Source organism: Palaemon carinicauda, chromosome 2 (assembly GCF_036898095.1).
Source record: "Palaemon carinicauda isolate YSFRI2023 chromosome 2, ASM3689809v2, whole genome shotgun sequence".
NCBI classification, from domain to species: domain Eukaryota; kingdom Metazoa; phylum Arthropoda; class Malacostraca; order Decapoda; family Palaemonidae; genus Palaemon; species Palaemon carinicauda.
The window spans coordinates 78462679-78477678 of NC_090726.1; the positions used below are offsets into that span (position 1 = coordinate 78462679).

A 15000-nucleotide genomic window follows, 5' to 3' on the forward strand; every position below is an offset into this window, starting at 1 on the left:
TCAAAAGCAGCACCAAGATTAATTAATATTAGAATACGCCATTTGTTTTCATCCATCAATTCCAGCCTATCATTTACAGCAGAACAGATAAAGTATAATTTTCTGTATGCAGACTGGCTGTCATGAAAATCGTCTATTTCTTCTAAGTGATTATTTGGTTGTTCAAGAATTACGTATTTTAGCACTCCTGAAATAAAATATGAACTCGAAATAGGTCTATACGAGCTTAATTCCTGGTAATCTATAGCACTTTTCGGAACCTGTGTAACTATAGCCATTTTCTCAGATTTGGGAAACTTACACTCCTCGATGCTTATATTTGCTATTCTCGTAATTATATTAGATAATTTAGAAGTTTCTTTCTCCGTTACTTAAGATATTTTCATTCTATCGACGGCACAGTTTCTTTTCTTTGCTCTCTTGATAATCCTGGTGACATCATCTTGTGTTATAACATTGAATCTCGTTAATTTTATATGTATCTGGTGTACCATTGATCTGATGTTAAGTATTTGTAAATTGCCTAATTTTACTCTCTATTTTGTTTTTTAAAAATAACAGAAAATTATTTGCTAGTTCCTGGTCGCTGTACGCCTCTTGTAGACTTTTTTTCATATACATTTCATATTATACAATTAAGGAAACGTTTTAACTTTTTTGTCTGTTGCTGGTTCGCTGCTCTTTCTCTAATAGCATTTTTTTAACCGTTTTAGTAGGTAATTATATTGGCACATTGCAGTTTTGTTTTTCTACCCATGTGCTTTCAGTTAACCGATTCCACTTTCTTTCTTTACTTGTTTTTCTCTCTTTTTCTGTTAAGTCTCCTAATCTAACTAAGGAGATCCGTTTTTAACACAATAAATAATGGTTATGGACAAACCTCTATAAATTGATAAGAAATGCACGTACTTAAGGCAGACAATAAGTGTCTTCCTCCACCATGGGAAAGGGAGCCACTTGGGTACCGTTAAACGGATTTTGAGCGAAGCGAAAACTCTACTTTTGAGTGAGATGGCCATGTCGTCCTGATGGAAGTTCCTTAAAGTATCTTCCTAAGGGATATATGTACTAAAGTGATATTCCCAGAGAATTTTACCTTTAGGTATCCAGAATTCTAACTCCTGGCATGAATATCCTTAAATTTTCTCTCAAGGATATCGCATAATATCAGGGGACGTATTCTTGACAAGCCACATAGCAATCTGCACCCCTAATAGCGTTTACGCTTTGAAGAGGTGTGGCAGAATAGAAGGGGAGCCGTATCAAGGTTACCCCCATTCTTGTACTACTATTAAGTATGACAACAGAGCCACCTCCACGATGGCGGACAGATACAGTACAACGGGAGGGATACTGTGAAGATCTTTTCTTATTAAAAGAGATGGGTGGGTCCATCAGGACCACATGGCCATCTCACACAAAAATAGATTTTTCGCTTCGCTCAAAATCCGTTTTTTGGGCTCAAGTCATGTCGTCCTGATGGAAGCATACTAGAGTATTAGTGTATCTGTGGATTTTAATCAGTGCCTTAACCTTGTAACAACATTTCTATGGTCATGTGGACCAATTTAGACAAATGACGTCACCGTTATCCGTCATCATCATTAATCATAAACAATGTTAGTGCTTCCTGAATCCTACAGGGAAGAGTCATTCTAGACAGTAGAAAAGGGGTCTCAAGGTTAACATATATTGTATGAACAAACATAAGTATACACTGAATATACAAACAGTCTCATAATTTGTATATATTGCTGAATCAATAGCAGTGTCTTTTATATTTATTATTTGTGAGCATACAACTATATGAAGAATACTTACTTCAGTAAGTCAAAGAACTCTGGCATTTATACATGCAATTGTCAGGCGAATTCGGACGCACTACATCCTAATAGACATTTATTCCTAATAAATGACTAAATCAGTTAATCAATAAAACGAATGTAGTATTACAATGGGATTATGCACGTACCGAGTACAGACACTATATTTCATTCTTGAAAGGAAAGAAATAATGAGTGCCACTCTCAGATTGAAGAAAATTTTTATATAGTAAAATTTCTTTTCATGATCTCTGAACCGGTTACATCCTATCAACAATGTGTACTATGTACACACGGCACTAGTGCTATCTGTATAATTCCACACCTGGATTTATGAACAGAATTAGTGTCGCCATGGTAACACTTATTTAAAAGAGGTCACCCTAAAAGTGGTGACCCCTTCTCCCTTTAATTGACAGTCCCAGTCAATTAGCTGTTCATCATAGAATTAGACGGCAGGTTTTAAAACACTACCTGCCGCCACCACATAATGCTTCAGTTCATGGACCTGCTTAGCATAGTGTTTGTAGAACACTCTAGATGATTTCCATCCAGTATATGAGCAAAGTTGCTCCAAGTCCATATACTGAAAAAAGTTCAGTGATGAAGCAATTTTTCTCGGATCATGACCTGTGTGAGTACTGTCAGGATCTGCTCTACGAATAAAGTAGGTGAGCTTCGCCCTTAGTTGTTTCAGGGATAAATTTGATCCAGAAGTTTCTCCTTTAAAGAGCTGTCCTCCCCTGAAGTCTGAAGTTGTACGTAGATAGACCTTTAGACACTACAGGACATAGAGAGACATCTTCCTTCAGAGGGCAGATTCTCCAGGGACCCCACCTCTTAGTGGGTAGCTCGTTTTTAGCGAGAAAGGATGGATTAGGAAAGAGATTCAGTTCTCCCACTTCTGTGAACTGAATGTGGCCCTTATTTCTGGATAGGGCCATTATTTCACTAACTCTAGCCCCAGAGGATATAGCGAAGAGAAAAATAACCTTTTGGATTAGATTCTTAAGGGAACAATCTTCATTGTTCACAGATGAGGCATAATGTAGGGCCTTGTCCAAAGACCAAGAGATGGGCTTTGGTGGTACTGCAGGCCTAAGCCTTGCACATGCCTTTGGGATCTTATTAAAGATTTCATTCACCAGATCCACTTTAAAGGCATATAGAAGAGGTCTAGTCAAGGCTGACTTGCACGTTTTTATAGTGTTGGGCGCCAGACCTTGACTATGAAGGTGGACAAAGAAGGACAGACAGAAGTTCATTGAAATTTCTTTCGGTCCTTTTGCTTTCACAAACACAACCCACTTTTTCCAGGACGACTCATATTGTCTTCTAGTTGACTTAGCCTTGTATTCTTCTAAGAATTCTATATTGCTTTCTGAGATCAGAAATCTTTTTCTAACCGCTAGGGTAAGAAAATCATGAAATGAAGGGTTTGGGTTCTCTGTGATAAAACGAAGGCAGTTAATTTCTAAACCTTCTGAAATACACCTAGGTTCAGAACTAGGACCAGCCTCAGCTTCAGTTCCTTCATTAAGGAGGACAGATTGCTCTTGGGCTATTAGGGAGCCAAAAGAGCTACTCCCCTTTAGAAGTATCTGAGCCTTTTGAGGATGGGATGAACAGGCATACCTGAGTCCATCCCTTCTATACCAGAGACATGCCGTCTATCAACCCCACTAGCGGATCCTCGTATGGGGCTACATATTGAGGTAGTTTCTTGAAGACGCTCGTGATGAAGAGGTCAATCTGCAGTTCCGGGACTTGTTCCCATCTGGGAGGGAATAGGTCTGCGTCCTTGGACCATTCCAACTCTATCGGCATGAATCGAAATAGAGTATCCACTGTCCCATTGTGGATCAATTGTATATGAACTGCTGACAGGTGACATCCCTTTAAGAAAGGGATGGTTAACTTTCCCTAGACTGTATGAGACGTTCTTTTGCATTATCGATTGTGACGTCTCATTATCACTTCGGTGTCCCAGATCAGTCGTAGGAAGTCTGATCTGTGTGGAGCGAGCTTCCACACTCATGATAGGACCAGCAGAGTCTTGGGACTTTCGTGCTTTAACTTTTGTTAGAGAAGCGATCAAAGAGGGACCGATATCGGTCTTTTTTTATCTCTTCAAGCGTTTGATGCGTATTTTCTCCACGCTCTTAACGCATCTTTCCGCTGTGCTCTTAGCACTAGGTCTGTCACTATTGCGAACTGGGGAGAGATTAGCGCTTCTCCCTGTTAGTGTCTAGGAAATCTGACTGATTACCTGAGTCTCTTGACAGACCTCACGATCTCCTTTTATATACCCAAGGGAAAGCAGAGTTGATGTGACCACAGACTTCAATGGTTTTTCAGCCATTGAAACCCTTGAGCTGGAGAGAGTCGAGACTTCTAGAAGCTTATCTTGCATCCATGATGTCCCGGGAACTGGGTCATTTCTTTGGATGCACATAGACCAGCCACTTCGGGTGCTGCCCACCCCAGCCTCTCGTCCAGGTACATTGGTGCCTGAACCATTTCTTGGCTTGGTTTTAACGTGACTAAGTCTGCCAATCCTATGAAGATATTTAGGACTGTGTCTAGTCCGACACGTGTCTTTCCTAGGATGTATGTTACTATCTGCAACTTGAATTCTAAATAGGAGGGAAGGGGGTGATTGACTGGAAGTTGCCGCAGGACACCTTTCAGGTCTGACAAGACTACGAACAACCCTTTTTTGGAACAAGGTCCATATATTCGGAAGGATTAACATTCTGAACTTGCTGTTTTCTATGAACTTGTTGAGTGGCGACAAGTTCAAAATGACTCAGAGATTTCTTGAGTCCTTCTCGTGAACACAAAACAGCCTTCCCTGGAACTCGATGGACTATAGTTTTCTTACCACCTGTATGCTCTAGAGCTCTCAGGTATACTCCTCCAGGAGGGTTGATTGATTGATTGATTTAAAGTTTTCAGGCTGGTTTTGGATTGTAGGATTAGGTAAGGAAATGATGGTAGAGACATTTCTGTTTCCCATCAAAGTCCCATCTTGAATAGGCCTCGTACCCAAGGATCAAAGGTCCGAGGATTTTGAAGGAACGTCCCTCCTAGCAGAAGCATCTTCATGCTTCGAATAGTCAGTAGGTTTAAACTTTTGACCACCTGCCTGTGGCACCGTGGTCACTGGAATTGTGGGATGTTGTTGAGTAGCCCGGATATTTCCAGCATTTCCCGTCTTCTTTATAGGTTGGGGATCCACAACCATGGAAGATTTTCTCTTTGAAAGGATGCCCCACTTTTGGAGAGGACATATGTTCTCCATGGTGGCGCTCTGTATCACTTTCCTAACTACCTCGTGTAGGAAGAGGTCTTTACCCCAGATGTTGGAAGATATTAGCTTCCTTGTTTTGTGTTTCACTGTTGCAGCAGCGAACACAAACTCTCTACATGCTCTCCAAGCCTTCATGAAGCCGTAAAGGTCCTTCACTAAGGTAGCCATATGCATTTTGGCAAGGACCATGAGCATGTCTGGGGTATTTTGGTAGGTTGAACACAACTCATGTAGTTTTGTAGAGAAAGGGAGGCTGCAAGTCTCCCCTTTGTCTCTTGTTCATTATACAAGAGCAACTCAGATAGTTTAGGGAGACATTCATTAAATTGTCGACTGGCGACATCCACATCTATTCTTCCTACTGAAAAGGTTAAGTGGACTTCCTTCCAGTCCTTCTCCTATCTGGGAAAAGCTGGTGACAGAGGCTTGCACTCCTAGAGTGCAGGACAAGGCTTACCGCCTCCACTGCTTTGGCAACAGATGTAAATGCCTTCCCCATAAATGGGAATGAGATTGAAGCAGGAGCAAGAAAAGAAAGGTTGTCTGTTATTCAGTGAGAATACCTTCGACTCTGAATAACCAGCCTTTTTCAGGCTACCTGACAGGATAGCCTGTGCCTTATCATGGTAGGGAATCATGACCTCCTTTGATTCCGTTCCGTTTCTTGACTTTGGTTCATACCTCAGTCGAACAAAACAAATAGGGAAAGCATCAAAGCTTAATCGAAATTGAATTTTGTCCAAAGGAAGAGCACCCATTTTCTCTGAGGTGTAGAGTTTGCCATTTAAAATCGGCATCTGCTCCGCAAACCTCCAGGGATTGATTTTGGAGCATGTTGGTAGGTCTTGATCCATGGGTTGTTTGAATGACCCTTGGGAAGCGAAAAGAGAAGCTTTGCAAGGCTCCATCTTGCATTTTACTTCCTGCTTTTCGTTTTGTTTACGAAAGCTCTCTATTAGATTATTCATTTGGATAAATAATTGTTCCATTCTATGTAACAGAGGGGTAGAAGACGAAGATGTTGACGTTGATGGCTCTAGAGCTGGCATAGGCGGAGGAAATTCCGACACGACATTTTCCTCTTCTACCCTGGGGCACTTTTTGCTGGACATATATTTGTGTATCCCACTCTGCCTATTTGCCGTAGCCTTCCTTACAATATTAAATTATAGAGATTCCTGATCAGGAAGACTCGAGGGTAAAGGCTCTACCTTTTAAGGGTTAGGAGTGTATCACCCCTGCCTTGAAGATATTTATTATTGTAGGTAATCCAAATACTGATTTCTAAATTAATCAACATATTGAAGAAATTATATTCATTCAATATGGGATTGGGTTCAGCAAATGCCTTTGTAGGGATATCCAAGATATATTGGAAATAACTACTAGTATGAAATATATAGTAGTTTTCTATCTGCTGTATATTCTATACTGCAGATATACTGGCTACCTGTATAACATATATTGTAATTCAGCCGGCATGTTGCCGGCATAGCTAGGTCATGCTAGGATATCCAGTATGCTAGCTAGAGAGAGAGAGAGAGAGAGAGCATGGAGTGAAGGCTACTCCTTACTGTGTATGTATAAAGTAATTAAGGATGTAAAAGTCTAATTTTACTGCCTTTCTCCAGAAAGAAGGTTCTAATGGAAGGGGAGAATGTACCATTCAGGCTTCCAACCAGCTACAGTACTATTGCCGGCAAGGTACCGCCAATACACTGCCGGCAGGCTAGCCTCCGGCAGTACCAGTACAGTTGGCGTGCTGCCATCTGAGTCAGCACTTATCTGTGCCGGCCTGGCCGGCGGTATTCCGGCAACAAAACCTGTGGTTAGCAGTCAAAGGGAGAACTGAAGAACCTTGGGGATAGAAGGGACTTCCCACTCACAGCTATCATGGCTGCCGGCAGCCGCCAGCTACCGGCAGCCATCGTGGCTGCCGGCAGTCATCAGCTACCAGCAGAGACCATAGTTGTCGACAGATGATGTGGCTGCCAGCAGTATGCATTGCCGCCAGCTACCATCATGGCCGCCGGCAGTTGAAAGTCATATGGTTACTGACATTCAACATGGCTGTTGACAGTTGTCATGGCTGCCTGCAGCCGGACAGAGGTCTTAGAGAGGGAGTCTGGCCAGCTCCGGCAACCCACCGGCAACGGTAAGGTTGCAGGATGCCGGCCCAGTGAAAGACAATGGCTCGGCCATCAAAAGTTGACAGAGGGGTAGGGAACAGGGTCCTGTATAAAAAGTGGAAGGGACTGGCAGAATTGTCAGTCCTACCACCTCTAAAAGAAACTCTGTTTCAGTATCAGCAGAATCCTAGGTGACAGGAGAGTCTCAGTTCTCCAACCTAGAAATTGCCAATACAGTTAAGGGGATGGTGGCATAGCCACCTCCTCTCAACAAGGGAGAAACAGAATTCCAGTGCCCCGCCATCCTAGGCAAAAGAAGAATACTACTCTTCAGCCTAGGGGACTGTGGCACAGGACTAGTCTTCTAGTCGCAAGGAGAATATGGTATCCTACCACTACTTCAAGTGCGGCTAGGGAGAGCTTGCCTCCGATACCGGCAGCCTAGCCGGCAGGTGAATGATGGTGTCCTATAACCTATTCACCCCGCCAACAGGTCGCCGACAAGACAAAATACTCTGAGATTCTGACTGAATCCCAAAACATGCTGGTATACCACAACCGGTGGTTAAGGGAAGAGACAGGAAAAATCCTAGGCTAGTCATGTCTGGATAAAATTCATGGCACGGACATTAGGGTTGTAGCCTGAAGCTACACTCAGAGGGAAAAAGAGATAACCCTTAAATCTCCATGGAGACGTGTAATATTTCATATAATTCTAGGAGGTATCAGTCTCCACTTGAATTGAAAAAACAATACACGAGGGAACCGGGGAAATGTCTGAACGTATAATAAAACGCCTAGGTTAGGTTACCTAGGTGAGTCGAGATCTCGGTTACCTAAATCATCAAAACTCTAACTATACGATCGACATGAAAAAGGAAAATTATGCACATTATCAATATCTTTACAAGTATATTTGATTAAATAGCTAAATAATTAAAATAATTAATTAATGCTATTTTAAACTAGAAAGTCATTCTGCTAACTAAATGACACATGCCTAACAAACGACGGCGCCCATGGCGCCTCCAGTAACAGGCCTAACTCTTAGGCACAATAAATTACTCTAATTCCATTTTGAAACAGGAGCTAAAATATACTCATTGTTTAGACCCGATACTCAACTTTCCAGAGGCGGTAGAAGATGGAGTAAGCATAATTATAATCCTTGCAAAACGATCGAAAAAGTTAGATCGGCAGGGAATACCACCAAGCGAAATCGCTACAAAATAAGGAATGTCCGTCATCGTGGAGATGGCACTGTTGTCATACTTAATAGTAGTACGAGAACGGGGGTAACCTTGATACGGCTCCCAGCAGCGGATTGGGGGGGGGGGGGAGTAGGCCATGGCCTAGGGCCCCGCGCCTGTGAGGCCCCGCGAAAATTGATTCATAATTCAGCGTGGGCACTTTATAATCAATGGAAAAAAATTTCTCCACGCTTGTGTCAATGAATTTCTGTGAAATAACATCTACACAGGCAATTACAACATTTGCAATTTGGCAATTAGGCATTTGCAATTTGGCAATTCGCAGCATTTGAGCTGTGCAATGAATGTGGCGTTTAGTATGCATGAAAGTGAGTTATATTCACTTAATCGGTTCAATGACTTTGAATATCATACAGTTTGCTTGCAAGCAACATTTCGAATTCGCAAGTTGATACAATAATGCAAGCTCGGTTTTCTGTCAATCTATCATATAAATTGTGTAAATAATATTCATTGTGTGTGGACCAGTGGACTTTTCTTTGCTTCTTGTTGGGTCCACGTGGCGCGATTACTAACGTTCAATCTGCACTCTGATTGGCTGTTGAACCCTGTATGCACATGCTTACATGTATGCATTAATGACTCATGATAAATCTTGTGCAACTATTTTCACGAATATTCTCATCTGTGTGCTTTATTTTGTGCTAGCATGCTTTTTTTATCAGTTTGCTCTTTCAGCCTGAAGTGTTCACTCTCATTGTTTTCTGAGCGCAGTAGTCTCATCTGACTTCTTGACGTAGCTTCCGGCTCATTTCTGCTCAGGTGTGAATTTCATTGATTGAAACCTTTTTTATTTGCCTGTCGACAAAAACAGGAAAAGACTAGCTTGTCAAACATCAGTTACAAAAAAAGGTTCCACCTCTTCTACTGTCGAACACGTCTCAGTTTTCTCGTTGCTTCATCCCCTCATCTGTTAATGTTTGGAACACCCTTCCTAATGATGTCAAGTCAAATGATTGTTATACTTTCAAAAAACACGTTAATGCTTTTTTTCTCTCTAGTGCCTCAACGTTTTAGTTTTTCCATGTTCATTTTTTTGCCTCATCAATGTTTCTTCTAATATTTTTATTTCTATCATCGATGATGTGCCGTTAACTAGGCCTTCCGGTGTATGTCTCTTGCTTTCTGGTTGGTCGCCTAAATTGATCATTATAATAATAATAGTAATAATAAATACTTCGCCAATGTTTTTATACATAGCCAACTTTTATTAGCATCTACGTATCTATGTAACTACCTACTTTTGTCATTTCATATACCTAGTTATATTTTGAATATCTACTGTGGGAAGAACCATAATATCTATAGTTAATAATTATTCATGTTTTTCATTTTCAGGATAAGGTAGTGAGGCTGCACTGACCACTGAGGCATAATGGAGAAATCAACAAGTCGTAATCGTGATCAAGGGAGAAAGTATAAAGCAGGCTCTGTCAAACGACAAGAAAAGGCAGATGAAAAGGAAAGAGTAAAAAAACTACCAAAAATATCTCAATGGTTGGCATATTCAACAGTATCTGCACCTGCAAAGTCACAAATTCACACTGAATCTGGTCCTAGCTTGAACAAACCAAGTACAAGTGTTGGTGCTAGCTTAAACAAACCAAGTGCAGCCACAGCGAGTACTGAACGGTCTGAACCAGATGTAGTTAGCGCAATTGATCCTGAGCGCAGTGAGGAGATACAAGACGAAGTGAAGGCTATGAATACCGGTACTGAACAAGGATTTGAAAATGATCTTGGATTATGGCCTAAAATAATTCCTGAAAATGTGTGTGACTATTGGTTGAAAAGGGGAAGTGCAGAATGTCGACACTGTGATGGTGATTTTAAAGAGTCAGCTTTGAAAGAGCTAAACAGAACCCGTCATTGTACAAAGACATTATTCACTCAAACTCATCCATTATCTGGCCAAGAAATTAATCTTAACAGGCTCTGTTACTCTGAAACAACTGGTAAAGTGTATTGTTTTCCTTGCAAGCTTTTGTCAAAGGTGCAAAGCTCATTCACAACTGGCTTCAATGGCTGGAAGAACGCTAGGTATGTCATAGAATCTCACAGTAGGTCAGATCAGCACAGGAAAAGTATGGTCGACATGATATATAGAAAGACTATGGGTGCCCGTATTGACTCTAATCTAGTGCTACAATATGAAAGTGACTATGAGTACTAGCAGGCAGTATTGAGGAGGTGTGTAGATGTTTTAAAGCTACTTTGCGAACGCGGCCTAGCCATTCGGGGTAAGGATAAAGTAATTGGATCAGCACACATTGGAAATTATCTTGGGATTCTAGAGCTGCTGAGCATATACGACAGTTTCTTGGCAGCACATCAAGAAACATGCAAACAAAGGTAGTGGTCATACTTCCTACTTGTCGCATGTCATTTCTGAGGAAGTCATTGGAATAATGGCAAAAAAGGTTATGTCCTCAATAACAGATGAAGTAAAAACAGCAAAGTACTTCTCCGTTTCTGTCGACTCCACTCCAGATATTTCACACATGGATCAACTTAGTTTTACAATCCGCTATGTACTGCCTACTACAGGTCCAGTTGAAAGGTTTTTGCAGTTTATTCCCATGCTAAGCCACACTGGCATAGATATTGCTACAACTGTTCTTGATTTTCTTAAAGAGAAGAACATTTCAGTTCTCGAGTGCCGAGGACAGTCCTATGACAATGCCAGCAACATGTCTGGTAAATATCAGGGAACCCAACAGATAATCAAGAACGAGTGCAGTGAAGCTGAGTACATACCATGTATGGCTGATTCCTTAAACTTGGTGGGTAAGTGTGCCGCAGAAAGCTGTCCTGCTGCAGTGTCATTGTTTGGTCTGATACAAAACTTGTACTCCTTCCTTGTCGCATCTACTTATCGTTGGAGGAGACACCGTGAGGTAATAGAGACTAATAAAGATAAGAAGTTGAAAGTTGATAAAAAAACTTTCAGACACTCGTTGGTCAGCACGAGCAGATGCTGTAGCTGCTCTCAGTAGAGCACACAAAGAAAACATCATTGTTCTGGAAGAGTTTTCCTCGGATCTGAATCAGCCAGCTGAAACAAGAGCTGAAGCAAGTGGTCTTCTCAAAGGTTTGAAAAAACTTGAAACAGTAATTCTTCTTGAAGTTTGGGATACAGTATTGGAAATTTTTCAGAGTGCCAGTATTCAACTGCAAAAACCTGGAATCTCCCTCAACACAGCTGTCACACTGCTGGAGTCTCTTTTACAGTTTGTTAAAGACCTGAGATCCCAGTTCGATGATTTTGAAGAAAAAGCTATGGCTAAGTGTGATCCCAGTGACGTGACTGGTAAAGTTGCATACTACGCCGACAGGCAGTCACAGCGTATTAAAAAGCGCAAGCGTCACCACGATGAACTAGACTCGGTGGAGGATGTTACGCTGACAGAGAGAGACATGTTTAGAGTGACTGCTTTCATGCCAATCATTGACAAGCTCTATGCTGCCCTAACACAACGCCTTGCAGCTTACAGCGACCTTCGAGAGAAATTTGGGTTTTTATCAGAAATCTCAAACAAAACAAACACTGAACTTAAAGCAGCTGCTGAAAAGCTTGTGTCTTCATATCCTAATGACTTGGAGGCGGGATTGGAGTCGGATCTTTTGCAGTTTGCACACCTCATGAAATCCATTCCAAGAGGTTCATCTGAAAGTGCTCCTTCATTAGGTGGTGTAAAAGCTGCACAAAGACAAAGTCCGGAACTAGAAATGTATAAGGTAATTCCCAGACATGACATGGTTGAAACATTTGCTAATGTTGAAATTGTATTACGACTCTATCTCTGCATTTTTGTCACAAACTGCACTGGGGAGCGATCATTCTCCAAGCTGAAACTACTAAAGAATTATCTAAGAAACACCATGGGGCAGAACCGCTTATCTTCACTCACCCTGTTGAGCATTGAGCATGAAAAATTAAGGGTGCTTGATTTTACTGATGTCATCAAACAGTTTGCAAGTAAGAAGGCTCGAAAAAAATAATTTTTCTAATGAGAAATAGTTGAGTGTACCGTGCAAATTGCATGCAATAAACAAAACCCACTCATTTTGCCATTTTGCCACTCACTTCAGTCAAACGGTATTCTCTATTGTTTATGGTGTATTATTGAAGTTATTATTTTTCAATGGTACATCATTATAGTTGGGGATCTCCTTAGTTAATGGTGTATTATTATAGTAATTTTTTTGTTATGCTTCAAAAAAGCAAATGTGTAATGTTCAACTGTGAAATGGTCACTTGGATAATTATCAATAAATTGAATATTGTTTAAAAAGAAAATTTATTTCAACGCTTATCTCTTTAGTTAATGGTATATTATTATTGTTGAGCTTCAAAAAATTATATGGGTAATGTTCAACTGTGAAATGGTAATTTGGTTAAATTTCAATAAATTTAATATTGTTTAAAAAGCTAATTTATTTTAACGCTTCGCTCGTACACTGATTTGAGGGCCCGGTAAGGTCACCGGGCCTAGGGCCCCGCACAACCTAAATCCGCCTCTGACGGCTCCCCTTCTATTCTGCCACACCTCCTCAAAGCGTAAACGCTATTAGGGGTGCAGATTGCTATATGGCATGTCAAGAATACGTCCTCTGATATTATGCGATATCCTTGAGAGAAAATTTAAGGATATTCACGCTAGGAGTTAGAATTCTGGATACCTAAAGGTAAAATTCTCTGGAAATATCACTCTAGTACATATATCCCTTAGGAAGCTACTTTAAGGAACTGCCATTAGGACCACATGGCTTGAGCCCAAAAAACTACCTAAAGATGTAATCAGAAAAGTTTATCACCATGCAAAATTTCCTAACTTAAGTTCTAAAGATTGTTATAATTTTATAAGGCCAGAGAGTGTCCCAAAAATTTAAGGGAGTTATCCACTTTTGGACTGGAAAATGGCATGGGATAGCATAAACAAACCTTTCATTGGTATCATGGAGAGAGAGTTTGCCTTTAAATATGCTCATGGGACTTTGGCGACAAATAATCGTCTGAAAATGTTGAATATCAGAGACAGTGATAAATGTGATCATTGCGATGATGTTGAATACAGTTTGCATATATTTTACTTTAGCAGGCACATCCAGACAATATTGATGTATGTCAAAAGTGTATTATTTTATACTTGTGACATAAACAGGGACAATTTTTTAAACACACTAATGTTCAATTACAAATATAGGACGAAAAAGGATTATAATAGTGCCACTGTATTGATAGTTGGTTATTTATATGCTGTTTGGGTCAGTAAGAAGAAACGATATACGAAAGAGGAAACAGATGCCTTTCTTAAGAGTAAATTTTAATATGATCGGTGGCTTTTGAAAAATATCTATAAAGAAAGAATGAATAAAATGTTCACCAAAAAGTATATAAATTATTGTTTTTGAGTGACTAAAAATTAAAATCAAGATGTGTGATGTTGTAAATTGTTAAATTAGATGGATTTGTTTATAGAAAAATGCAATTAAATGTGATTATACTGTAAATATTGTGATTGTAAAGAATATGTAATTTAACTTTTTAATAAAAAGATAAAAAAAATAAAAGAGCCCTTTCCTGTGACTATGACTGACTATTTTCTGTAAAATCTTACGTTGTGAAAGTAATTCTTATTAATATAAATCTTTACATTTCTCAGTCCTTAATATCTGAAAACTTCTTATAAACATTCTATAAATAATTTAGGAAAGATGGGTCCTTGTCACATTCCTCTCTTTATAAAATTTTCTCAATATCCTTATGTAGAATGCATACTCAACCCGCTCCATTATATCCCCATATTATCCCATACCATCACATTTTACGGAAAATTCTTACGTGGCCTGCTGAGCTTCGAATCCAACTTATGCAATCACTGGCTATGCTATACTTTTGCTGAATTCTAAAGCGAGCATTGAAAGGGGCTACATAACTGAATAACACCTTTCTAAATAGGTCTACGCCCAAATATTGATATTTATGGTAATAAAATGTCCATTTCTTTAATTGATCAACAGTTAATTTTTGAAACCTTACAAGTAGCTCTGAATGGTGCGAATAAGGCGCTTTCCAATATAATGGGATTATCCTGTTCAAATTTGCCATCAGAGTGAGAAGGGTGACTCTCCTCCTCCCATCTCAAGAGGAATTTGGTAACAAGGTTCCTCCCTGTTCTTAGCTTCGAAGCAGTTTGCTGGCAGATTTCTGCAGTCTAAAACCAATTTTATAGCACTCAATAGAATGTATACTATAATTTTGGGATATGTAGTTACTAGAAATCAGAGTGAATGGGGAAAACCCACATTCAATGGATGGCACACAATGTTAATAGAGGGACAGACACAATAGGGTGAACGATCGATGGTCACTTTACAAAGAACACAGCGACTTTAGTTCTTTCTCACTTTCTTTAGTTAGATAGTGTGTGTTGTGACAGGTGCTAGTTAGTCATTTACTG

The 15000-nt window shown here is 40.1% G+C and overlaps 1 protein-coding gene across 1 annotated transcript; it reads left to right on the forward strand.

The window, feature by feature from the left end:
* Window positions 1-10944: 10944 nt before the first annotated feature.
* On the forward strand, window positions 10945-14216 carry LOC137617857 (zinc finger MYM-type protein 1-like). Its single transcript, XM_068347810.1, has 3 exons — window positions 10945-11323; window positions 11487-12515; window positions 14203-14216. The coding sequence occupies exons 1-3, from the start codon at window positions 10945-10947 to the stop codon at window positions 14214-14216; spliced, it is 1422 nt and encodes a 473-aa protein (XP_068203911.1).
* Window positions 14217-15000: the final 784 nt, after the last annotated feature.